Consider the following 27,010-nt stretch of genomic DNA (forward strand, 5'->3'; position numbering starts at 1 on the left):
TGTGGCCTGATGGCTGGACGACTTCAGATAGAGTTGGCACACCACCAACTAGGCTACATGCAAGTGCAAGAAGGCATCCCTTGACTGACCGCACTGAGGGTAGATGGAGCATTTCCTGAGGCAGCCCGCTCTCGGGTTGCGGGGCCCGTTTGGAGCCTTAGATGATCCCGGATGGCTTTGGGTCGAACGGCAAGCATAGGTCAGCTGCTCTATTTTGCACACCGGTTCTATCGTATGGTCGGTGGCCTATTTCGGGACCGACCCCCAGTCGATCGTTTTGGGTAGACTAGGTCAGTCACCCAATTGACCCTAACCGACTACGACTCGTGGCTATATAAGAGCAAGCCCGTGTAGCCCATTTCATCACTAGCTATAGCAACCCTAATTCCTTAGCATCCAGCCTCCGTCTTCTATTATTTTTAGCATGCCATCGAAGCTTCTTTCACAGAAGCGCACTGTTGGGAGGCAGCGCCATCTATTGTATCAGTTCTACAGTAATCAAATTTTTGATTCTCCATACTATCTTGTTTTCTCTCTTGCATACGAGGTCCTGTTATCTGTTGAGAACAGATGTTGTATTATTTTCTTACATGGTATCAGAGCCTAGACTCTAGCAAGAAGATTTGGTAGTGTGTTTCTGTTTGCGAACTGATTGTGAGAGATGGCCAAGCCTGCAAGACTACGAATCCCACTGTTCGGTGAAAGCGGAAAGTTGGACGGCTCTAACTATCCACTCTAGAAGTTCAAGATGAAGACCATCCTAACCGCATACGAGCTTTGGGACACTACTACTGGGGTGGATGTGAGGCCGGTTGCAAGACCGGATCCAGCCAATGCAGGACAACATATAGTACCAACTGCAGATGAGATTCTCGCGTGGACAAGAAAAAATGCAGATGCACTGTGTTCTATTGTCTACAGTGTTAGTGATTCCGTCATGGCGTTAATTCAACATGTCACCACAGCGGAGGAGGCATGGACGGTCTTGAAAAATCAGTACGAGACCACGAATCAAATGCGGATTCAGAATCTAGAGACTCAACTCGCGAACGAGAAGTTGTCTGAGTTTGAAGCGACAGAGAAGTTCATCACCAGGGTGAAGAATCTACACGATCAGATGACTGCGATTGGCATCACCATCATCAGTGAGAATCTAGCATGAAGGTGCATACAAATTCTCCCACCAAAGTATGATGGTCTTGTTACGGCGCTGAATACGCAGAACAGAAATCCACCCCTCAACTTTGAGGATTTCAGCGTGATGCTTCTGGAGGAGGAGATGCATCAAAAGATGAGGACTGGAGAAGATTCGTCTTTCTGGACCAGATCAAAGAAAGGTAAGGGTAAGGACTCTGGTAACCCATCTTCTTCTAATGATAAAAAGAGAAAGAAAAAGATCAAGTGCTTCTATTGCAACAAGGCAGGGCACAAGCAGAATGAGTGCCGAAAGAAGATTGCAGATGAGAAGAATGGAGTAAAGAAAGTCTCCAGCAACAGCATACCAATAGAGCTATTTGTTGCAATTGAGGAGATTTGCACGGAGGCAGTTCATGTATTTGTGGATGAACCTTGGATAATTGACAATGGTGCATCACGCCACATGACCAGTCGGAAGGATTGGTATACCTCTCTACAGCCGGTAGGGAATGACATCCTGGTAGCAGTCGGCAATGATGCAAAATGTCCAGCAAAAGGAAAAAGTACGATTGCTCTGAAGTCAGATGGAGTTGTAAAACAGTTGTCTGATGTTCTTTATGTGCCAGATATCAAGAGGAACTTGTTGTCTGTTTCAAAGGTACACAGCGCAACAACATTTACGAACTCTCAGCTTTCAGTGCTCGGGCGGATGTGAAGGACACTAAGCTGTGGCATGAGAGGTTTGGTCATCTAAACCTTAGTTCTTTGAAGGAGATGCATAAAAGTGGAATGATTGCAGACCTACCAAAAATTTCAGATTTGCTCGATGTATCTGAAGCTTGCATGATGGGCAAGCAGCATCGGCAGCCCTTTCCTAAAGAGGCCAGCAGGGCAAAGGCTCCTCTAGAGCTCGTTCACACGAACCTCTACGAAAAGATGGAGACGGAAGCTTTGGGTGGTTCCTACTATTTCATGACGCTGATCGACGACTACAGTAGAAGGATATGGATATACTTCCTAAAGACGAAAGATGAGGCTTTCAGTAGGTTCAAGGAATGGCATGTAATGGTCGAGAAAGAATCGAGGAGGAAGGTGAAGAAGTTGAGATCAGACAGAGGTGGAGAGTTCACATCGACTGAATTTGAAAGTTACTGCAAAAGTCACGGAATCAAGAGGCAGAAACCCCCGCCAGCAAAATGGAGTAGCAGATGCACGTCATCTGCGAAATGGGCTAGACTATGATGAAAGGGAAAGATTTGCCAAAGACTTTCTAGGCTGAAGCATGTAACACTGTAGTTTACATTCTCAATCGTAGCTACACGAAGGCTGTGAATGGGATGACTCCACTTCAAGCCTTTTCTAGTAAGAAACCTTCAGCTACACATTTCAGAGTTTTTAGATGTGACTGTTTTGTGCATGTCCCTGATGCTACCAGGAGCAAATGGGAACCGAAGAGCTGGAAGTATATTTTCTTGGGCTACAGCGAAGAGGCGAAGGGTTACCATCTCTATAACCCTATTACCAAGAAGGTAACTGTAAGTTGCGATGTGGTCTTCTCAGAATAGCCGCATCAATTGGAGGAGGATGCTTCCTTCTCAAACAACCAGGACCAAGATATCCATCCAGTACCACCACCAACAGCAGACCGAACTCCCCCAATGGTGCTTGGGAGGATTCAAGACAGAAGATGAAGAAGAGCCTGCAGAACCACAATGGCAACGGCCATTCCCGAAGTGGGTAAAGCAGCTTTTGGAGGGCAGAGAACCTCTGGCCATTGAGGAGGAACCATCCGACCATCATTGGTCCAAGAGATTAGAGCAACAAAGAAGGGCACAGGAACACTTGGTCAACTATGCTTTGATGATAGAAGTGATCCGTGCTAATGAACCCAAGTGTCTTTAAGAGGCACAGGGCGATGATAGGTGGATGGAGGCTATGCAATCAGAGTATGGCTCCATAATGAAGAACAACACTTTGGACCTTGTGGATCGACCACCAAAACGCAAGGTAATCGGAACCAAGTGGGTGTACAAGACCAAGTACAAGTCCGATGGCACGTTGGATAAGTACAAGGCTCGGTTCATGGCAAAAGGATTTGCACAGGTACATGGTTTTGGTTATCAAGATACTTTTGTCCCATAGCTCGACTAACCACAATTCGCAGTGTTTTGACTTTAGCTGCCCAGGGAAGTTGGCCCATGTTTCAGATGGATGTGAAATCTGCCTTCCTGAATGGAGATCTCAAGGAGGAGGTATACGTGGAACAACCACTAGGTTTTGAGATCCCCGGTTCAGAAGGTAAAGTCTGCAAACAGAAGAAGGCACTTTACGGGCTGAAACAGGCCCCAGGAGTGTGGTACCAGCGAATTGATGCCTACTTTCTGCAAAACGGGTTCAAGAGGAGCCCATCTGATGCAAATTTGTATATTTTCAGAGGAGGTAGGTGTATGATCGTGGTTCTTTATGTGGATGACCTTGTCATAACAGGGAACCATGAAGAGAAGATCTCGCAGACGAAGCATTTGCTAGGAAGAGAGTTTGAAATGACAGACCTCGGACTGATGCATTTCTGTTTGGGGATTGAAGTTTGGCAGGAGCCGCCGAAACAAATCTTCATTTCACAGCTGAAGTATGCTGGAGAGATACTGAAGGCATTTGGCATGGCTGAGTGCAAGACAGTTGGTACCCATATGGAGGTTGACGCGAAGCTCTCAAACGAGGATTCATCACCACTGGTGGACGAAGCGAAGTACAGAAGGCTTGTGGGCAGCTTGATTTACCTATGCAACACACGGTCGGACATCAGTTTTGCGACTGGTATACTAAGCAGGGTTTTCAGTAAGCCCCGAGAGAACCATTGGAGGGTAGGGATGCGGGTGCTGAAATACATCAAAGCCACACTTGATTATGGCATCACCTATACCAAGGGCAACATCTTGACCAGATTCTGTGACTCGGATTGGGCAAGAGATGTGGACAGTAGGAGATCAGTGACAGGGTACTGTTTCTCACTTGGATCTGGAGTTGTGTCATGGGTCAGCAAGAAGCAACCCACAGTTGCTCTTTCTTCTACCAAGGCCGAGTACAAATTTGCATGCTTTGCTTCTTGCGAGGCAGTGTGGTTGAGGGAGGGTTCAGGAGGATTTTGGGCGACATGGGTGCAGTGCAAAACAAGCCTACGCGGTTATCATGTGACAATCAGAGTTGCATGGCGATTGCAAAGACCTTGGTGTTCCACGCTCGCACAAAACACATTGAGATTCAATATCACTTCGTACGCGAGCTCATCATGGATGGAGAGGTCGACTTGGTGTACCGTCTGACTACAGAGAATGCTGCAGGCATCTTCACAAAGGCTCTTGGAAGAGACTTGCTGGAGAGGCATCTTCATCGACTTGGCATTGGGCCGAAAAAGTAAGTTCACTTGCGGGTGGACATTGAGGGGGGGTGTTAGATTTCAATGCTCCACTCTCGTGTAACTACGTGGGAACTAGCTAACTCTACTTGTAAGCCCCCCATATGAGGAGAAGGCATTTGAGTAGCTCGGTTATCCGATAGGTCCTGGTTTGGACACTAGATGGGGGCCATGTGTGGCATAATGGATGGACGGCTTCAGATAGAGTTGGCACACTGCCAACTAGGCTACATGCAAGTGCGGGAAGGCATCCCTTGACTGACCGCACTGAGGGTAGACGGAGCATTTCCTGAGGTAGACCACTCTCGGGTTGTAGGGCCCGTTTGGAGCCTCAGATGATCCCGGATGGCTCTTGGCCGAACGGAGACTGTAAGTTAGTTGCTCTATTTTGTGCACCGGTTCTATCGTATGGTCGGTGGCCTATTTTGGGACCAACCCCCAGTCGACCGTTTTGGGTGGACTGGGTCGGTCACCCAATTGAGCCTAACCGACTATGACTGGTGGCTATATAAGAGCAAGCCCATGAAGCCCATTTCATCACTGGCTATAGCAACCCTGATTCCTTAGCATCCAACCTCCGTCTTCTACTGTTTCCATCATGCCATCGAAGCTTCTTTCACAGACGCGCACGGTTGGGAGGCAGCGCCATCTATTGTATCAGTTCTACAGTAATCAAATTTTTTATTCTCCATACTATCTTGTTTTCTCTCTTGCGTACGAGATCCTGTTATCTGTTGAGCACAGACGTTGTATTATTTTCTTACAGTTCTTCCTCGAGCGCTTCATGAAGACCTTAAAGGGCTTTGTGAGACAAAATGCAAGACCGGAAGGTAGCATGGCCAAGGGTTGGTTGGTACAAGAGTCACTTGTATATATTTTTGAGTTTCTTGTTGATGTGGATAGCTCTCTTCCACGACTATGGAGAGATGATGAAGACCTAAGGATGACCTCTATTGTGCCTCAAGGGAAAGGACGCAACAAAGTAATAGACACGGAGTTGCATAAAAGTATCAACCTCTATTGCGTGCTTAATAGTGATGTGATGAAAAGATGGGTGACAAGATACGAGGATGCAAAGGCAAGAAGACAAGAAGAAAGGGCCTCTTTCGTCGTACACACCAAGGATCTCGTGTGCCATACCCTCAGTATCTAAGAACACTTCCAAAGGATATTCATGTGGATTGGCTACTTGATGAAATGGAGAAAGCAGAGAAAGACGAGGGGATGCATATCACAATGGAAGAATGGGAGCATGCTAGGGGATGCATCAGCAAGGTCGGTATATAGAATGTTATGCATAAGTTAGGAGCTTTCAATAATTTAGATTGCTTATTTAATTGATTTTTTATTGGTGTAGTGCACTATGTTCAATGCTATATGGTGTGAGGGCAAGCATTTTCGAACACAACAGATTGATGATAAGAGAAACACACAAGATTGCGGCGTCATTGCTAGCTTTGAGGGAGCCAATGGAGCCATGGATGATTACTGTGGCATAATCCAAGATATTATTAAGCTTGACTTTCGACGCTTCTTTGTGTATGTTTTGGATGTAAAGTGGTTTAAGGACGTGGTGGAAAGAGGCCCTAATGCAACAATCAAACGCCATGCAAGTGGCTTTGTAACTATTGACTCCATAAAGTTTTGGCAAAGTAGGAAGGACACACTAGTACTACCGCAACAATGTGAACAGGTACTGTGCACACATATAAAAATACTCGCTTTTAAATATTTGATACCTTCGATGCAAGGAAAATAACATGATGTGTTTGAATTAGGTTGTCTATCAACCAATGGTGGATAATAACAGATGGTGGCATGTCATACCTATTATGCCACGTTCCAAAGTGATGTATAGTACATTTACTAATATGGAGCGTATGGAGGATGATCATGGCGATGGACATGATGATGATCGTGATACGAGAGAGGAGAATGATCATGAGATAGGAGATGCAAAATTTAAGGCCATTACCCATGAGGACGAGCCTACCATTGGTGATGCTGATTTCGATGAGCACATGAGTAGCACAAGTAGTAGTGGGTTGAATGTATTTGTAGATCTAAACACTTGTTTGGATTTTGAAGTAGATAGTTTGGCAAGGGTTGATCTCATTGAGGATGAGATTGAACCATAGCCCATCATTGATATTGGCAAAACTATTTTACATATTGTCTCATTCTCCTCACCTCACTTAATTCTTCTATATGTGGACTTGCAAAAAAGCATTGATGTTTTTGTTAAAATTATGTGCTTTGGTAATCATGGGCAATGTGTGGAAAGCAGTGATGTACACCAAAATCTCACTTTCTGTATTCTATGTTTTGCATCTAAATACGCATCTAATTCTCAGTGTAGACATGCTAATAGACGCGTTAGTACACGCGCAAATAGACGCGTTGACAAACGCAGTGTTAGACGGGCCCGTATTTTCTCAGTGTAGATGCACAAATAGACGTGTCAATACACACACAAATAGATGACATGTTAGACGTGCTATTAGATGCACCCGTAATTTCTCTATTCAAGCAACACCTATAGACGTGCCCGCTATTTTGCGTGTCTATCAAGCGCGTCTATAGTTGCTTTGTGTTGTTGTGCATCCCACTTGGTTTTCAATGGGGTGGATCAATTATACAGTCTTTTTGTAAGTTCTCTCATTCCCCACCCCTTTAAGTGATGCACATGTACTTTCTAAATTGATTATGTTCGGTAAAGTGTGTCATTGTGTGAACACAAAATGAAGTTAAAAAGGGCACTCAAGAATAAGACATTGCATTTCAAAATGGAATGGATGAGCTCCTTGGGTATCTAGAGGAGGAGAAGGTGAGAAATCCAATGGCTTCTTCATCGAGCTTCAAGTAAAGACATGGCATCTCATTTTTAAAACTGGTTTTGGGATGTTTGGAAGATAGGGGTCAAAATTAGTACCCAATATAATAGGGAAGCAACACCAAAATATTGGGATATTGTGTTTAGAATGATGCCCTGCATATTGTACTTTTATTAAAATTAGACAAATTAAGAAATGTCTTAATCTAGCCTACACTAATATCGGTTCTTATGTCAACATGATATTTTTATAGATGATAAAATGGTTAAAAATTATTGCTTCTCAAAAAATTTCCAAATGCAATATTATGACAAATATCATAAAAAAGGGCCCATTTTGCTACAGTGTTTCTACAAACTATGGGGTTGGCCTTAAAGGCTTACATTATATAGACTAAGAGGGTTATGGAAAATGTATATATATAGTTGTATGTGTACATGTAGTATATATAGCTATATGCGTACATGTAGAATGAATATGTACTTATGTGTGTACATGTACTTGTGTGAAGTGTAGCTATATTGTATGTTGAAAGTACTAAAATGTACATGTACTTATGTGAAGTGTAGCTATATTTATTGCATATTAAAAGTGCTAAAATGAAAAATAATAGCACTATAATAGATGTTGCTAGTCTTGGGTATTAATTGTTGATAACTTCACTAACAGTACAACTATATGCCCAGATAAACTCTACTTTTGCCTCTTCTTCTTTTTTCTTTTTTTTATAAAAAAGTTAATGTGCCGGATATATTAAAAGAGGGTGGTCAGCCTTGCAAAAAGGACCTTTACAAAATTTGGCCCAAAGTGGACAACTCACCCAAGGCCTATGCTACCAATAGCCTACTTCTTATTAAAAAACCATTGAACTTCCAGTAGGGATGTGCTAAGAACCAGCCCCTTAAGGTGCAGCACTAGCTTAGCACCAGGCTAAAATCTTTGAGCCCCCACAAGTTGTTTAATGGCTTGACCTTGTCCCCCCACTTGAGACTTTTTTTTGAGCACCTGCGAATTACGACTGTCAAGGCTAAGGACATTCCCGAGGCGTCTCCCGCTAGGGGAACCTTCCATCAACCACGTATGCTAAACTTGGACACTAGGCCTGAATCCTGTACTGCATGTTCCAAACTGTGCTAGACTTCCACCATTATCGGGCAATTCCAAAAAAGGTGGCACACAGACTCGATCGTCTTCTCGCACATTGGGTAGTGGGGATTGACTTGAAATCTTTTCACCAGTTTGCCTCTCATGGGCAACCACCACTGATGCTTTTGCTTCTTAATTGTGACTAGTCCATAAATCAAATCTTGGTACTAACTACAAGTACACATATAACACTCGTTTGGTCTACATTCATGTAATGGTGTGATGATGTCATGTGTTCTAGTGCTTGATAGTCCCTTCACATTTTACTTCTTAGGGTTGCTAGGTTAGGTAAGTAGTATCCTTTGTAGCATAACTTCCACATATATACTCATCAAGGATGAATGTCAACTAAGGAGGCATATGAAGGAAGACTTGCAATAAGTTAAACACTTAGGAGGCTTGTATAAATGATGTTGCCAGTGATGAAATCTATAAAATTTAGCTCATTGATACTAAAATTGATAGGATCTATATGGATCCAAAGTGGGTGACCTTGGAAAGACTCACTAAAAAATTCTTTGAAATGATGGTACATCTTAATAAGGCTTGTAATTCTGCTAGACTCATTGTGTATACTTGCGTTGATAATTCACACATAAAAGATATGGGATCCACACTATCATGTGCATTTACTATTCAATATAAATTTTGCAAAAATATTTGCACTTTTAAATTGAATAATTGAACTCTAATGTAAATTGTATGATTGTGAAGAATGGTAACTACACCCCTCCTATTCAACTCATTCGCTAGCACTATAACCTATATATTCTTCATGATGTCCCAAAGGAAAGGAGCGGTCAACATCTAATTCCAGTTGTGGGATGCCAGTGGATAAATCCACTAGAGGTCAATTTTACAATAAGCTTAAAATTATTTTTTGGATTTAAATCTAATCACATAATTGAATAAAGGGTACAAATCTAAATTTTGAACATCATGAGGTGACATTGTTGGAAATCAAGGAGATGGATACTTGTAGTCCTTTTGAATGGGAAAGAATATTATAGCCATAAGCGTAAGTCTACCTTGTCATATCAACATAAGCCTTGTCATTATAAGCCTTACCTTGTTACCTAAAAGAAATAGCATATAAGAAGTTTGGTTTTAGGAAGATTATGGGTTTTCCAAGAAGTCCCTCTTTCACATGAGTGGTTCCTAGAAGAATATTTCTCAAATTTCGTATTACACTAGTTTTGTGCAAGCAATACTTAAGTATTACTCTACTCACAAATTTGGTATTTCCCATGCAAGCATCATATAAATATATTGTAATATGTGAGAATTCCTAAGTAACCATTTTGTTGTCCATGGAAATGAGCTAAGAAGTTTCCATCCTACCACCACACAATGAAATTGCTAGTTCAACAAATTTGTCCATAATGTCCCAATGGTATTGGTGCGTGTCACCTCCTTGCCTATAAGATGTTCCCTTGCTTCTTTTTAACCATTCACCTTGGTGATTGCTTCCACATTCTCAAATTTGTATCAACATGCAAAAAATTCCAATATCTATGTACAATATTAACAACATTGCATGCTTTTATATATAAATTGTTGAAATCTACTTTAGAGCTCACTATAACGTAATGTGAATGGCATTTAATGGATGTTAGAAAATTATCATATTCCAACTCATTGGGAGAGATGGAGAAGTTACATATTAAATTTTATTGAAATACATGTAGCTATATTGATGTGTCTTTGGTCCAAATTCATGTGAACATACGTCAATGCCTCACATCTATTGATGCCTCACCACCTAGAGTGTTACCTACAGATGTTGTGATTTGTCCCAAAGAACTAGCTTAATACAAAAGAAACTTATATTTGATATCTAAATCTAAATCTAAATCTATTTGAAGAAAAAGTAATATGTTTTGCCTCATATTAAAAATAAAATTTGTGTAAATTCATGAAGGGATGAATCGTATGTTCTAGGTGGAATGATGATAGCTTATTAAAGGATTTGATTTTGACTTGGTAAGCGCAAAGGCATTGTTTTACTATTTTGGTGCTTGTATATTGTTTACAACAATGAAGACAATTATTGTGAGGTTAAACCATGGAATGAGAATAAATTAAAACTTTTACATATGTGTTTGAACTAGAAGTTTGGACACATTCGACGAAACCTTCAATCGATGGTGATGTGAGAGGTGGGAGTGGGGATGCATGCACCATAAATGGACATGCTTCATGATGAGAGTGGAACCCACACCTTCACATGCCTGACCTCCCGTGCAGGTACAGGCGCGAATAGGGGGAGGCCACATACAAGTCCCAAGAACGAATGATGGAGCGGAACTAGTACTTTGATGTTATTGAACGAGAATGACCTAGGGTACGAGTGGAGGCAGAACAAAGGGAGATGGGTGGGATGTATGGAGGTTGGCGAGGAGGTAGGGGGGGGGGAATGGAGGGAGGTAAAGCAAGAGGTGGTCGGTGGAGGTAGTTTGGACACAGGGAGGGGGGGCCTGGGGGGTGACTTGGGTGTCACGATCAGAAAGAGTAGGACAGATGGGGAGTGGGGATGGGCAATGGGAATCTCCTAATCCATGGGAAATTTTCTAGGAGGTGGTACAAGATACATTTAAAAAGATAAGAAAATGGCTTCCACTCAAAATCATGTGATTGAAAAGGGGAGTTTTATTATTATTATTATTATTATTACAATTACAAATAATATTATTGAATTGTTATAAGGTTGCAGGGATGCTTAATAAAGTGCTAAAGTTGAAAGAGGACGGATGAGGTCGCACGGTCATGGCGCCGCGTGCGCGTGGCGGGCCCCGAGCCGTCCGATCGTCATCATCGACGGCTTTTAGCCCACGTGTGCAGCGTTATCGGGAAGCGCTAGCGCAGCTTTGACCGTCCGATCTCCCCAGATGAACGGCACAGATGCGATTCCCGAATCGCGGGAGTGCTGGCCCAAATAAAAAATTAAACATATATTCCAATAAGCCTAGCCGGGGTCAAGATGCAGCTCGAACCTCGGGTTTAAGTACTTTTCAGATTATTATATTTTGTCATAAATTATGAGCTTGAATTTTCTCTCTACTCCTCCTGATTATTTTTCTCTCTCTTTCTGTATGATCGTCCCCGGTGCTTGTCGCCTCAAATTCTCTCTCTTTTGAAGCTTATCCTTATGCCTCTCCTGCCATGTGCGCTTATCTGTAACCCTGGCGTTAATTTCTTCGCTTATGATACGCTCTCCAGCTTGCTGCCGCTCAGCCCGATAAGCCATTAGCATCGCTCCAACCTCACAGGACGGCACGCCGTAAACTACGTTGTTTGCTTGCGAGCTGTTTGGTCTGATAGATCAGCTTTCTTTTTTCTAATTATGGTGGGCGGTGGCTGCAAGTTTTAAAAAACATGTGAGTGATTTGTTTCGAGATAGTGTAAGAGGAATGTGGACAATCTAGGACCGCCAGGCTTGGAGGCTTGGAGAAACTTCCTGTGAATTATTGAATCCGTGAAAAGAACAGTAGTTTTAGGTAAAGAATTTTCGTCAATTGGAGCACAGAATGTGAAGCGGAGAAACCATCCTGAGGTAAGGAGCCAAAACGAAAAAAGCATGTGATGAAGCGAGCGGAGTAGGGAGACTGATGATTGAAATATAGTAGTAAAAAAAGCAGAGGGCGATTGAGGAGGGGCACATTAAAAAAATAACAAGCTGGGGGGGGGGGGGGGTTGCATAGGGTGGGGAGCTGGATAAATTCAAATTGAAAGGTATGGTGCGAGAGAGCTGGTGAAGGGGGGAGACTGGATTTTGGAACGTGGGTGAGCAGGTGGATGATGTGCTGATTGACAAATCTACGCAACCCAAAATATAAAAATACAAGCAATGGAAACGGGCGGAGGAGGAGGTTCTGGTGGTGTCTCGATAAGAGAGCATTTTTTTACAATGCATGCTGACTTCAGTGTTTTTGTTTGCATGCGAGGGGGCTGTTGCTCTCTTGGTGCACGGGAAGGGCCAGCAGCAGGACTCTCTCACGCTGCTGATGAGAAAGGAGAGTTTCGTTCAACGTGATAGATTCCCAGAAAAGAGGAAAGATAACACACAACTGAGAGAAGAGACTCTTCGCCGAAGCTACTCTTCTAAACTTTTGTAGCTGGAATCTGATCGTGGAGACTGTGGGCAGTTCTAACGTGCCTACAAACACGTCTCTCTCTCTCTCTCTCTCTCGGTCGCTCTTTTAACAATCTCTTTGCGTGAATGGGCATAAATCTGGGAAGTTCTTACGTGCCTACATACACTTCTCCTCTCTCCCTCTCTCTCTCTCTCTCTCACTCACTCACTCACAGTGGAATGTCCACAAGCTCTCTCTTTCTGCATGAATGCTCTCTCTCTCTTTCTCTCGATGGAACGTCCACAAGCTCTCTCTTTTATTAACAATCTCTGCTTGAATGCCCATGTACTTGGGCGGAGTTCACGCAGGCTTCGTTTTACACGGTGACACTCCCTTGCTTCGTTATCCATGCTCTCTTTCTCTCTCTCTCTCTCTCTCTCTCTCTCCATAGCAACCTAATCAGTTGAGCTCAAGAGTAGAAAAGCTACAGCGCTCAGCTCTCTCTTTCTCTCCTTGCTTTGTCCCTCCTCCTCTAGTCTCTCTCTCAGCCTTCAGTTTTACGACGTTGAATCAAGCTGACTCGACCTGAGCTCCACCCTCTAACGTTCAAACCGCCGGTTTTGCAATCTACAATAGAGCTGTCGTGTAGCAGCCTCCCTCATCGTCTTATCGCGCAGACCTACACACGCACACACCGGCTGTCCTTTCTCTTTGTCTCTCACCAGTTACTCCAAAGCTGCACGGTTGCACCATCCCTCTCCTCTCTCTCTCTCATCTCTAGCTAGCCCATGTTTTCAGAGTGCCCATCTACTTAGCTTGCTTCTCCTCCTCCCTTCTTTATATCCCACAGCCCGCGTTCAGAGTATTCTCCCTCACCTCTATATCCTCCCGACTGCCCTTCCTCCTCTCCGTCCTCTGCTACTTCTGCCTCGCAACCTCCTCTCGATCCCTCAGAATATCCCCCGACTCTAATTGCCTTGCATCTTGCGTGTCTTTCTCTGTGTGTGATCGCCCTCTTGTCAGTAGCTCCCGCGACCAAGCTGCACCCGCCTTTAATTCCTTCTTTGACTCTCCTTGCCTTCCCCGCTTCTCCGGAGATTCCATTTTGGCCTCGGTAGCAACATCGGCACACTGCTGATTTTCTGGAATTCACAAGTCAGAAGAAGAACCACGAAGTTTACCCAAAGATTTTGTTAGTACACTGTCTGAGAGGCTTGTAACGTCCATGGGTTGAGCCACCTGAACGTCCCCGTCCATAATCGCTTTGCGCATAGTGTACGCGCTGTGTGTGCCTTGTCGTGGACCTCCATTTCGGTGATCTTCCGCAAGCATTTTCTTGTGTTTCCTTGATTACTTGCACAACTCCGAAAGGTTTCTGACCGAAGGCAACTAGTGAGGTAAGATCTGCCTCTCTCTCTCTCTCTCTCTCTCTCTCTCTCTCTCTCTCTCTCTCGCTCTCAATGCCAATCTACGGATGGGTCTATCCAGCTGCCACCGTGGTTTACCCCTAGTCGCAACGTCCAGAGTCCAGACTCCAGCTTTGCTGAACTTTATCGCTACACTTGTTGATACGTTCGTTCTGTTATTCAGTTCTTGCCGGTATCTAAGTTAATGTTTCGTATCCGTTTCAGATATCCACAGATCCACAACTTAACTAAAATGAGCTGCAACGGTTGCCGTGTCTTGAGAAAAGGCTGCAGTGATGCTTGCATTCTCCGGCCTTGTCTTCAGTGGATCGAATCTCCTGAAGCGCAAGGAAATGCCACAGTTTTCGTAGCCAAGTTCTTCGGTAGGGCGGGCCTGATGGGTTTCATCAATGCTGTACCTGAAAATCAAAGGCCTGGTATGCATTGTTCTTTCTTCATTCCTTACAGTTCTTGGTGGTTGCAGCGCTCAATCTTTCAGATAAGCTTGATGCGTAACACTATGCATCTCTCCCATTGCCAACTGCTAGCGATCGGAAGGGTCTTACATGTGGTTTTGTTTATATGTTGGTGCAGCTCTTTTCCAATCGCTGCTGTATGAAGCGTGTGGAAGGACGGTGAACCCAGTCTATGGGGCTGTCGGACTCCTGTGGTCCGGCAATTGGCATGTATGTCAGGCAGCAGTAGAGACTGTTCTCAAGGGAGGAACCCTTCGGCCAGCAGCAGCTTCGTTGCCTGCAGGTTCCAAATCCATGCACACACTTCCAGGCAGGCCTCAAACATCGACACACATATCGACGCTGACTGTAAGTCCAGAAATAGCATCTATAGCTCTACAAGCACCCGAACCTTCGTTTTCAACGGCTCGTTGCACCGAACCTCTTAAACCTAAGAGATCTTTGGCTGAGCTGGAATGCGGTGCAGCAGACAGGGGCGCTACTGCTTGTACAATATTGCAAGATATACAGCAATCGATCAAGAGGTATAGAAGCTCGGAAGCTGAGGAGTTAAAGGAGCTAAGATCCGATTGTACAGATGCCCATCAGCAGCCGCTACCTGTGTTTCTACCCCAGCATGCGTCCACAGCTGAGGCTCCCAAACTATCTGAGCTACCACAAAGGTTCATCTTCGATAAGGAACCACCTCAAGCTACCGGTCAGATTTTTACCCCTGTAGCAAGGAGGTTCAAGTCACAGGTGTATGAGGCCGAGATGAATGATTGCTCACGAGGGCATGCTTCTCGAGAAGAATTGCTTGCAGAAAGTTCTGAGAATATCAAGCTTGACTTAACTCTGAATTCTCATGCTTCAGCTCCTTCGGCAAGGGTGAAGCTGAGGTGTGTGCGCCTCTCGAGCCCTTCCACATTTTCTGTCACTTCTGAGGGTTCAGTAACCAGCTCGGACAGTGCGGAGCTCTCTATGGCCCGATGGCCTGCTAGAACTCCTTCTCCGAGGCAAGAACGTAAGCTTCTTGATTTGCTCTTGTGAATCCGATTTCCTGGTGATAAACCGACGTGATCTCCTTCGACAAGTGGACTTATGCATGGACCAGCTTCCCTTTTTTGATTTTCTTGTTCTTCGAAGCTCAAACACCTCAATAAAGACCAGGCCAGGACTTTCAGCTGGACTATCGGGAACTTGGGTTCATACGTTTGGATGTGAGGAATCAAAGCAGACTCGTCGAGAAAGACTTCAAGAACTTGTGAGAGAGAAGGAGGAGCAACAAGAAAAATTCAAAGATCTGATATTGTTTTCCACTGCTCCTTTCTTGCTGTCTGGCAAACTGGTAGCGCCATGATGGCCATGTCTGCTAACACCTTGTTCGCAGTAGGAAGAGAAGGCCTCTTGAGTCTTAAACTCTTTGTTGTCTTGATGACTGAGTTATTTCAAGTTTATATAAGTTTTTGCAAAATGATTCGAGTTTGCAGATTCGTTTGTTCATCTTGTTGCAGCTTAATCTTCATTGATCCTCGATCACAATTATGCTGTAAAAGCGTTGCTGCAGCACTTTTTTTCTCTAAGAAAGTTGCTAAACCACTTTTATGTTAAGGCCATTCCAGTTTTTCTGGTTAAAAACCATATATCCTCAAAGCCGTTTGCAGTCTGTGCCTTTATTTTGCTAATCTTGTTGCAATTTGCAATATCAGTTTCGATCCCGTTTGCAATTTTACTCTCATCCTCGATCAAGTATGCAGAAGAAGCGTGCTGCATGACAACGTGTTTCATTCTTGATTTCTGGCCCAGTCGAAATTTAGCCTGCGCGGCAGTATGAAAGGGAGAGAGCAATGTTTCTCTTAAGTATTATACAAATTTTAAAATTTTAATTTAAGCAAGAGATCTTCCAAATATATTGTTTGTCACTATACATTTTGAGAAGCAACAAAATATTGAAATATAAGTTTACATAGAGGTTGGATGATACAATTTGTTCCCTTAAGATTGCAGAACACTCTTTGTCTCACTTGGACTCAATACCTGTTGATTAGTTCTTAAGTTCCTAGTGCAATTACGATGTTGCAACTCTCTCTCTCTATATATTTATTTATTTATTTATTTATTTATTTATTTTATATTTATATGTGTGTGTGTGTGCACACGCGCCTATATAATCCAACATTTTTAAAGTGTTTCAAAACTCTTCGTCTCACATGGACATTATACCTGTTGATTAATTCTTAAGTTCCTAGTGCAATTACGATGTTGCAACTCTCTCTCTCTTTCTCTCTCTCTCTCTCTCTCTCTCTCTCTCTCTCTCTCTCCATATATATATATATATATATATAAAGGAAGATTGTGGCAAATTACTTTCAAAAGGCATCTTACACTTATGAGCAACTACTTTAGGTTATAACTCCATAAAACAATCTAAAGTTTATAAAAATATAAGCAATTTATAATATATACATCCTAGATAAAGAAATGGTTATTACTTGAGATGGAAGGAGGTCTGCAAGTTAACATAATTCTACAAATATTTCCAATGTGACAAACAATAGAGCTTTTGATCTAGCTAGGTGAGCTTAGTAGGAGGATTTAGGTGTAACATAATTATGAAATGTCTCTGAAGTATATAGCCCCACCCACCCTCCCCAAAAAAAAGAACTTGTACTATCCAAAAAAATGGAATTTAGACACCCTCCCCTTAATCCAAAACCCATGAGCTTACGAAACTCTCTTTATAACATGTGGGTGACCAACAATTGAGGCCTTGTTTCAATATTTAATTGCCTAGTGATACCAATTGATTTATCTCTTATGCATTAAAAACATTGGTTGACCTCTAATCTTTGTGTAATTCTTTTGAGGTGCCTTTTAAGAGTTTGTGAGGATGGTGTTGAGTTACTGAACATGGGAATGGTGGTTGAGGGAGGATGAAGTGCTAAAGGATAGGTAAGAACACATAGTTAAATTGTTAGGGAAAATTCAAAATCTTTAAAGAGTTACAACCCCACCTGAAATAAGGGTATTTAATTGACCCATTGAATGCATGTGTTTTCTAATCTTTTAGGAATATTGACATGACTTCCCCCCTTCCCCTCTCCCAGAGAGAATTGCACCCATCACATGCCCATTAAAACTCTTTGAAAGCACGTTGTCAACACATTGCTATACCTAAGGCAATTTTTATAGCACTATCTTGAACTTATACATTGTAAGGCACCAAAACATGAGGGATCCATAGTGATTATGAGAGAAGCTATGCAAGAATTTAGTATTCTTACAACACAAAACATCATGCAATGCAATACAACAAGCAAGCTTAATTGGTTATGCTTATATCTATAGGAAATCCTATGAAACATGTGTTTGCAAGTATTAGATATTATGTACATAATACTCAAGATATACTTATGGGTCACTTCTCCCGGGGGGCCACTAAGAAATATGTAAGATAGCACGTACGATCATCAGAAGGGGTTTTATATTTGATGGAATTACATAAAATATACATACATAAGGGATTATTTAGTTCAAAAAATGAAAATTCATACTCAAAATTTACACAAGAAGTGTATATTGGTCTTAAAAATTCCAAAGGTAGGGGTTTTTTTTAATACCCCTTGATCACACATGCTATATGGTCTTTTTGTATAGTGCCCCCCCCCCCCCCCCCCCTCGCGCGAGCATATCTCATGTTAAACCACAATTTTATTACACTTCAATTTATGTTATTTATTATTGTTGCATATTTTGTCATTAAAAATTTGTATGCCAGTTTTGCAAGGCTACTATTTTTGTAAAGGCATCATAATCCTTGTATAAAGATACATATTTTTTAATAAACTGTAATTTTGGTGTTCTTTTGTGAATCAATTCTTTGGCTTTGCTTTGTGAATCAATTCTTCAAATGGTAGGCATTAAGGGCGATTTGGGGTCTCAAAAGTGATGCAGATTAGTTTCTAAATCCATAAACAATTCATACAAACTCAATTGCTATTAAGAAATCACTTAGATGAACACCCCTTATAGCTTGACAATCTTTGTACCTTCATTTTTGTTCTATTCTCCATGAAAATGGAAGGATTTGATTGGGTGGCAAAACGGAAAGTTGTTCCCACAACATTTTACATTGAAAAACACAATTTCTCACTATGACATGAATTTGGACCTTAGATGATCTAGCTCATTATAAGACATTTTGGAAAGTTTCACCTTGCATGAAAAATGCAAAGTAAACTTACCTAGCACTTTTCAAGAAGTCATTAAAAACTTGTAGTCATTCTCATCTAGTTGGTACTTGTCTGTTCTTACAATATATGTCAAATTTGCTAATGCAATAATTGTTTCAATGTCCACCATGTTTAAGTCTATCAAATCATAAGTGAACATTTGTGCTCCTTTTGCCCTTTGATACCATCCAAGCGAACTTCCAAACCTTGGGGCCTATCTGCTAAATCAAAGCCACACTTATAATCCACGTACCTCCCTCCGACTTTCTTCCTCATCTTTTGAACTCTTCCTAAGTACCATGTACCATGAGTTGCATCCATCTTCCTCGTGATTGTAGCTTTGCCATTTCTTTTCATGTGTTGATTTCCTTTTCCTTTTGTGTCATCATGAAAGTATACAGCACAGTCACAACCTATGCCAAATAAATTTCCATTTGATGATTGTGCTTTTGCTTCATGGTTGAAGTAAGCACCTTGCTTTACCCTTGTATTGAGTCTATCTTTTGACAAGGTTGGACATCCATTGAATCGGCTCACCAATGTTGACTTGAAAATAAACTTTCCATCCACCTCTACAATGGGGCTAATGTTTTTCTTAGGGGGCATGTTTCTTGTTTCCTTCAAAATGTCATCAATTTCATGTCTAATCTCACTAAGTGCAATAACCTCTTCGCTTTCATTGCTATTCTTGTCCATAGGTTCTTCTTCACCACAATATGGCTCCACAAAGTCATCATTCTTATCAGCTTCTCCCATTTCAGCATCTACTTTACACCATGTAGACCCTGCATCCAACCAAGGTTGAAACCACCATTTCAAGTCTTCAGCCTTGCTAGGTTTCAAATCCAAAGACTCGCATAGTATGTGAGCTTGTTGTAAGCCCTCCTTCAATGCATCAATCATCTTTTCATCAGAAGAAACACTCTCATAATCACCTAGATGTTCTTGAATCATCCCTTCTTGTTTGTTCAAATGTTTCCATATATGAGCCCTAGAGAAAGTTAGACCATTTTGAGCACACTCATGGATGGCAATTCTATTCAAGCTACCAATGTTATGTTGAAGATCTCCAAGATCAAATGCTCTTTCTTGCCCAATCATGCCTCCAACTTTACTAAAATAGATTTTAGCAGCATCAGAACCGGTAAGATGTAGTGGACACTATAGATTAGGATAAAAATCTCGAAACATCTTTATGAGCAATACAACAAAATGACAAGAAAGTATGCAGTCCGTATAAGCCTCCGAACTGATGAAATTTTTCTTCAAGGTGTAGGTTGGATGGTGATGAATCCATAGTCACCAAATTTTGAAAAAGAAAACTACCTTGGCTGCAAGCACCACATGCTCCTTCAAGATCAAATATGGTGACAAGAAAATATCAATATGATTAGCAACAATCATCAAATAGGCCTCAGTCCCCTTCATACTTCTTTCTTTTTTTTGAAGTTCTCTCAAACATTTCTGTACTTGTCTACTTGCAATCCTTTGAGTTGCTCCCCAATTTTGTCAATCATTCCTTTGAATATCTCCATCTCGTACCTTGTGCTCCTTAATTGAAAAAGAATTGTAAATAATAGATACATGATTTAGTGTGATCCAAACACATCCAATTGCTAGTTGCCGAGTAGGACTATCAAGTGGGCTTGTAAGTTTCTTTCCACAGTGTACAAAGTCTTGATCATGAAGGCCATACACATTTCCTCCTACAATTTTTGCTCTCAAATTCCATCCACACCAATTGATAGCAAAAGGTTGTTTGCTTTTCTCCAAATAGTCTTCAAGCATCAACTTTTGTCTTCTACTATCTCCATTTGAAGCATGTCCAATTATGGGTCCAACTTTATCTTTCAGGTTTGCATTCCACATGGTCTCCAAAAGATTTGGTTCCTTACAAAATCACTATCAAAACGATTGCATGTGCAATGCACAATCAAAGCCAATCGTGGAAGAAGATCATGAAGAGGATTAACAATCAAAAGTCTAGCATAATGACCTATGATATGATTTTGAAAGGCATCTATAATATTCGAGTATCCTTGTGAGCCTTCACCAACAACAATGGAGTCATTTGATGAGCATTGATGATATTCTCCTTTCTTTCCACAAAACCCAATAAGAGTGTCATCCCTCTCTCCCTCTCTCTCTCTCTATCCCTCCCTCTCTCTCTCACACACAACTAAACGGTTTGATTCTTGTGAGCATGTAGATGTATTTCCAATTATTGACTTGATTCTCTAAGCATTCTGCCAAGGGAATTGCAGACCATGTCAAGAGACCAAAGTGCTCCTGAGGCTAGATTGCTTACATACTATACATTGCACGACTTGATTCTCTAAGAATTCTGCCAGGGAAATTGTAGACCATGTCAAGAGACCGAAGTGCTTTCGAGGCTAGATTGCTTACATACTATACATTGCACAACGATTCTGTAAGCATTCTGCCAAGGGAATTGCAGACCGTGTCGAGAGACCAAAGTGCTCCTGAGGCTAGATTGCTTACATACTATACATTGCATGACTTGATTCTGTAAGCATTCTGCTCTAAGGGGAATTGCAGACCATGTCAAGAGATCGGAGTGCTCTCAAGGCTAGATTGCTTACATACTATACATTGCATGACTTGATTCTATAAGCATTCTGCTAGGGGAATTGTAGACCGTGTCAAGAGACCGGAGTGCTCCCAAGGCTAGATTGCTTACATACTATACATAGCACGACTTGATTCTATAAGCATTCTGCCAAGGGAATTTTAAACCGTGTCAAGAGACCAGAGTGCTCCCGAGGCTAGATTCCTTACATTCTATACATTGCATGACTTGATTCTGTAAGCATTCTACCAGGGGAATTGTAGACTGTGTCAAGAGACTGGAGTGCTCCTGAGGCTAGATTGCTTACATACTATACATTGCATGACTTGATTGCTTAATATATACTAAGACTATAGAAATATAAAAGCATAAATGATAAATAACATAGAAGCATAGACTAAAGAAGCATAGGCATATAGAAACATAGCATAGGCATATATTTCTTTCTTTCAAACAAAAAATCATATTCAAGAAATAAGGTTACAATTGAGTGTGGCATTTAGTGTTCATTGAGTGTGGCATTGAGTGTACAATTGAGTGTGGCATTGAGTATACAATTGACTATGATTTTCAAAAGAGCAATAGAGGCACATGGGCACTTTATATTAAGTCTTCTAGGCAACACTTTGTCCCTTTACTTCCACATGAACTATAGGTTGTCAACTAATTATCGCCATCGGCTTCCGTTATGATACTTTGTATTGGAAGGAATCTCCTTGATTAGTATGGAAAATATAAGTCATTGTTCTGCAAACTAATGGACTCTGCTATCAAAATAGCTTATATTATTGACTCCAACACATTAATTTGTGCCAATAGCTTTTCTAGTTTGGTTCACTCAATAGCTTGTCTAATTTGGTGCACCTACAACATACCAATTACAGTTTTTCCATTGGATCCCTAAGGCAAGCAGTCTTAGCATGGGAGGTAGCTATTAGCTTGCATTTTGTCCATGGCAGGTAGCTATTAGCTTGTATTTTGGCCATGGGAGGTAGCTATTAGCTTGCACTTTGCAAGGTACTGCTGGCCCTGGGCTACCAAATTCCAATGCATCACATGTGCATTGTGTGCAAATGCCCATGCTAGCTACCAAATTCCAATGCACCGCATGTGCATTGTGTGCAAATGCCCTCTTAGCATGGGAGGTAGCTATTAGCTTGTATTTTGGCCATGGGAGGTAGCTATTAGCTTGTATTTTGCAAGGTGATAGCCTTGGGCTACCAAATTCCAATGCACCGCATTTGCATTATGCGCAAATTCCCTTTGAGGCTTGAGCTGCTACTTGCCAATCGCTGAGCGAAAGTTGAGGCTTGAGCTACTTTTAGCCTGCAGCAGTGCTCTAAGCTCTTGCATTAGTGAACTCTGGAGTCTGCAACCGTAAGAATCGACTGCTTGATAATTTCGGCGGACGTAGAACCTGTCAATGAGAGAGAGTTTTTCAAGCTAGAAAATACAACATATTTCGCATTTCTGAACCGTGCAATACGTTTCAACTTTCAATAGTCTCCACCATCGCCTTTGCTGAGACCCAACTTTCATGGCTATCATCAACAGTCTCCCCAATCGTCTTTGCCTTTGCCACCACGTCCAGGCTCCATACGGCGGCCATCGCAACGTCTCTTGCAAGCTCAAGGTGGAGGAATGACTTTTCGCACTGGGGAGACGATGAAAAACGGTTGTGGATGAGCGAATTCAAGCAATCGATTGTGCGTTGGAGGCTCCATGTTGCTGTACTTTGGAGAGATGTTGCGATGTCACAGTCTTGTAACAGCCTGTGTGATTGTAATTCTGAGTGGCCGCCATATTGGCAAAGCTCCTCAAGGCTCACACTCAGATTTGTGGGTGGTGGTGAATTGGTGATCCATGCAGATGGGCAGTGGGCTCCAACTTTTGCTCAATGCTGACTCGAGAGTCCCCACTTCATGTGCTGCAATATTCACGGCACCAAGCTGCTGGAGCCTGGCATCCCTTGTAGATCAATGATCGATCATAGTTCACAAGGCATATTCTTTGAAGTTTGGCCGAGTGTCTCTACGATGAGTCTAGAGCCTTTTACGCAGCGAGGCAGTAGGCAAGTTTGAAGTTTGAACTTTGGCAGATGAGCATTAAGCAAGGGATAAGCAAGTTCTACGGTCTACCTAGTACCTATACTTAACGATTTGACAGTTCGGAGAACTCTAGAGTTGGCTGCCCTATACACGTATTTGTTGAAGCAACCAGAAATGAAACGTTCAAACTTCAAAGAACGCTTGCATAGTGTTCTTTGAAGCTTGCATAGTGCAAGCTTCAAAATACCTGGCGAGATAGTTGAAAGTTGATACTTGAATGCTTGGAAGTTGGGGGTCGAGAGTTGGGAGTCCGAAATCTGAATTTGCAAGCTTGTAGAACCTTGTACTTACTACTATCTACTAATGTAGCTGCTCTGGACTCTGGAGTACGAGTGTGGAGAATCGAGAATCGAGATTCTATGACTCTTGAGACTTGAGTTTGGGAGTTTGCGGCTGCATTTTGAACACTGAAAGCTTCAAGAAAGGTCACATTGAGTCTTGGAGTTTGCAACTTTCCAAAGTGCGGCTGAGCAAGAAAGTTTTTGGTAGCCGGTAGCCCTAACTTCTAAGAGAAGATAGGGTCATAGCTGGCTTGATCCACGGCTACCACTCAATTAGGTCTACGGCCATCAATCGATCTACTATTTAGACTTTAAGTATTATCTATTTATATTATCTATATAATATAATGATTAATTTTTAAAGTCCCTACTTAAACTAAACCGGTATTCTAAAGGGACCTTTAATCATAGCCTAGATTTTCAAGGTGAACATTCAAATACCTTTAAAATACATTTTGCCATAAAATTTAGCCTTTATAAATAACCTCCTTGGCACAACTTATGCTGGTTTTTCCCAAATTTAACCGGTGTGAAATACACTAAAGGGTTTTTCTAGCACTGATGTGTGATAGGAAAAACCCATTTTCTTGCGCTTCCCCGTTTTGCCCCTCCATTTTTGGGGATAAAATTGGCTCCATTTCACCATGGTTAAGAAAACATATGGTTAAAGTTACATTCATGGGTGAGTATGGTCAACAGTGTAATGAAAAGCCCTCACTCATGGGATAGGCCACATGTGTACACACACTTGGGAGGGCAAGTAATTTCTACTTTTGTTGGCAAGCCAATTAACCTAATAACTTTATAACATCTTTTCCAAGCCCAAATCTATCATGGTTTCCTTAGTTATTAGGTTCACCTCCGTTGATCCATAGTGTATTAAGGCATCTGTAATGGTGTCCTTTAATGCACATCTTTACTTCGATAGTTCCAAGGTCATCGTCTCTCATAGAATGTCCCAAGACTTACACATAGCGGTCACATGACTTCCTTCCTATCACAAATTCTAAATGAAGGTTTCTATTAAGAAATTAACTATTCAAATAACGGTCACACGGTTGCAATATTGAAAAGACACATGTATATTACACTACTATAGACACTAGAATAAATTAGTAAGTTCCTATATTAAAGAGAGAATGATTTAATGATATATTTGTTTTATATTATGAAAGACTGTTTACATCATGACTTACAAGGTTGGATCTCAAGTTCCTTGATTTGAACCCACCCTCAAAACCCATATTGTTGGATCTACAACATTGGGACTCTATGTAGCCTTCCATTACTCCATTTGTGATTCAATCCTCTGATAAATAGTCTCTTTGTCTTTTGGGTGATTGGGCAATTGTGCAAAGTGTGCAAAGCAAAGTGTACTAGAAAGATAGAGTGAATATTTACAAATGCCAAAAGAGAAGTGCAACAAATGACAAGTCCACTTAGAGAAACATTGGTTCTATACGGTAGGGACAGACGAGGGACAGACCAACTAGATATAATAAACCTTGGCTACACTCAACACACTCCTCTACAATATCCCCATAATGCCACTATAGGACTCATAATCCAAAATATACTATTGTGAAATGGAATTAGGTGGAAAGTACTACCCACCTCCTTTACAACAATAAAAGGCTTTGACATTCGCATGTTTACTGTCATGCCTTCTTCATTTGGCTCTAACATCCCACCACCTCTTCCTTGGAGACATCCATGATCTAATATAGCAACATGATTTGCCTACACCTCTGTTAGCAGCCAAGCTGGCACACGCTTCAAGAACATAGACAAAGCTTCCCTTGCTACAAAATATGCTCAGATCCAAGCTCCACCTTGTGTGCTTCTCCTATTGTAATATCCTAAGTCCAAGGCGTAATATGGTAGGCCTGATGTTGCCTGCAATCTCATCTCTAGACTACTCCCTGTGGACAGCTAACTGTAAGGCAGTGCTTGCTATAACCTCCTGCAATCTCACCTCTAGACTGCTCCTTGCTCGGGGGGGTCACTCATTATATGTAACCCTATCACGTGAGTTCAACAGAAGGATGTTTTTAATATCTAAATTTAACAAAAGTTAATTTACATAAGGGAGTATTTAAAACAATTTTCAAAAAAATTTACAGATTTGTATAGAAAAAGGGTACATTTTATTAATGAAAAATTGATAAGGGATTTTAGAAATATGCCTTGAACGCACGTGATATAGAGGGTTTATACATAGTGACCCCCCTGAGGCTCCTTGTGGGTGCTCCTTGCCATGCTGCACCTTAACTATACTTGAAAGGGGCTCTACAAAGTGATGTTGATGGCTGTCTTCATGGAGTTGGTGCATACATAGAGGTAGGCATACATAGACATAGGCATACATATATAGAAAAGAGGGGATGGAGTGGGTTGTTGGAGTGTGCAAACCAAAATTCGAGATCATTTGAAAAATTCGTGCAATACTTACCTTCATGTCACCGATCCATACTCCCAACCTTCCCATGTGTAGACCCACCAAAATGTGGGATCATTTGATAAGTTCATGTATCAACAGTCTTTCTTACACAAAAAACTCCTCCTATGTAGGTAATTGCAATACAAAAGATACATTCTTGCTAATTTCCAAATATACGAAACTGAGAATCCCCTTAATTGTCCATATAAAAATACATATTTCCTGGAAGAGACCATATTTCCTATATAGAAAACAGAAAATTCATTTGATTCTCAATATGGGATGTCACATTTCCTAGATCATAGCATTGAGTTATCTATATGTGAAATATAATTTGCTCTGAAAAAAAGAGGTCATTTCCTAGATAGAAAACATATAATCCACTTGATTCTCCATATTACATGACAAATTTCCTTGATGGCATTGGCTGTCTATACAGGAAAAAGATTTTCCTAGATGAAGAGGAGAAAATCCCCCTTTTTATCTAGGAAATATGCTCAAATTTCATAGTACAACACCAAATTCCTATATAGGCATTAGTCTAAAGTTCCTTGTGTGCATGTAGCCTCATGTCCAATTTCAAAAATCTTGAATACTACACTATCACCTTCAACAACCTCCATCGAAAACTTTATAGATTTAAATGCCATTGATTTGAGTATCTAGATCCTTTAGGATTTTGATCGAGCAATTTGAACATCAAATCTCTTAGCTCTTGGTAGTATAACCCTTTCTCAAAGAGTGAATTTTGTTCAATAACGTTATTCCATCCATTCTTCAAAGTACGATTAGTCATATGCTTGATAGCAGTGCACTTTAGATGGAGAAGAACCAGCATGCTCATCAATATTTTGAGCCTCAACATTCACCATAAAAACTTGTCTCCTATATTA

The 27,010-nt window shown here is 41.5% G+C and overlaps 1 protein-coding gene and 1 pseudogene across 1 annotated transcript; one reads left to right on the forward strand and one right to left on the reverse strand.

Moving 5' to 3' along the window:
- Window positions 1–12,752: 12,752 nt before the first annotated feature.
- On the forward strand, window positions 12,753–16,009 carry LOC147882619 (uncharacterized). Its single transcript, XM_087400675.1, has 3 exons — window positions 12,753–14,002; window positions 14,237–14,448; window positions 14,606–16,009. The coding sequence occupies exons 2-3, from the start codon at window positions 14,265–14,267 to the stop codon at window positions 15,514–15,516; spliced, it is 1,095 nt and encodes a 364-aa protein (XP_087256801.1). The 5' UTR covers window positions 12,753–14,002; window positions 14,237–14,264; the 3' UTR covers window positions 15,517–16,009.
- A 2,711-nt stretch (window positions 16,010–18,720) lies between these two features.
- Window positions 18,721–20,486, reverse strand: LOC147882620 (uncharacterized; annotated as a pseudogene).
- Window positions 20,487–27,010: the final 6,524 nt, after the last annotated feature.

Source organism: Dipteris shenzhenensis, chromosome 29, assembly GCF_047967505.1.
Source record: "Dipteris shenzhenensis isolate YYH24624 ecotype China chromosome 29, Dip_SZ_1.0, whole genome shotgun sequence".
NCBI classification, from domain to species: Eukaryota; Viridiplantae; Streptophyta; class Polypodiopsida; order Gleicheniales; family Dipteridaceae; genus Dipteris; species Dipteris shenzhenensis.

What these genes read in the sequence shown, in the direction of transcription:
- LOC147882619 (XM_087400675.1), top strand. Translation starts at nt 14,265, where the DNA reads ATGAGCTGCAACGGTTGCCGTGTCTTGAGAAAAGGCTGCAGTGATGCT. An exon ending in ACCTGAAAATCAAAGGCCTG is followed by an intron (nt 14,449 to 14,605) that starts GTATGCATTGTT and finishes ATGTTGGTGCAG; the next exon opens with CTCTTTTCCAATCGCTGCTG.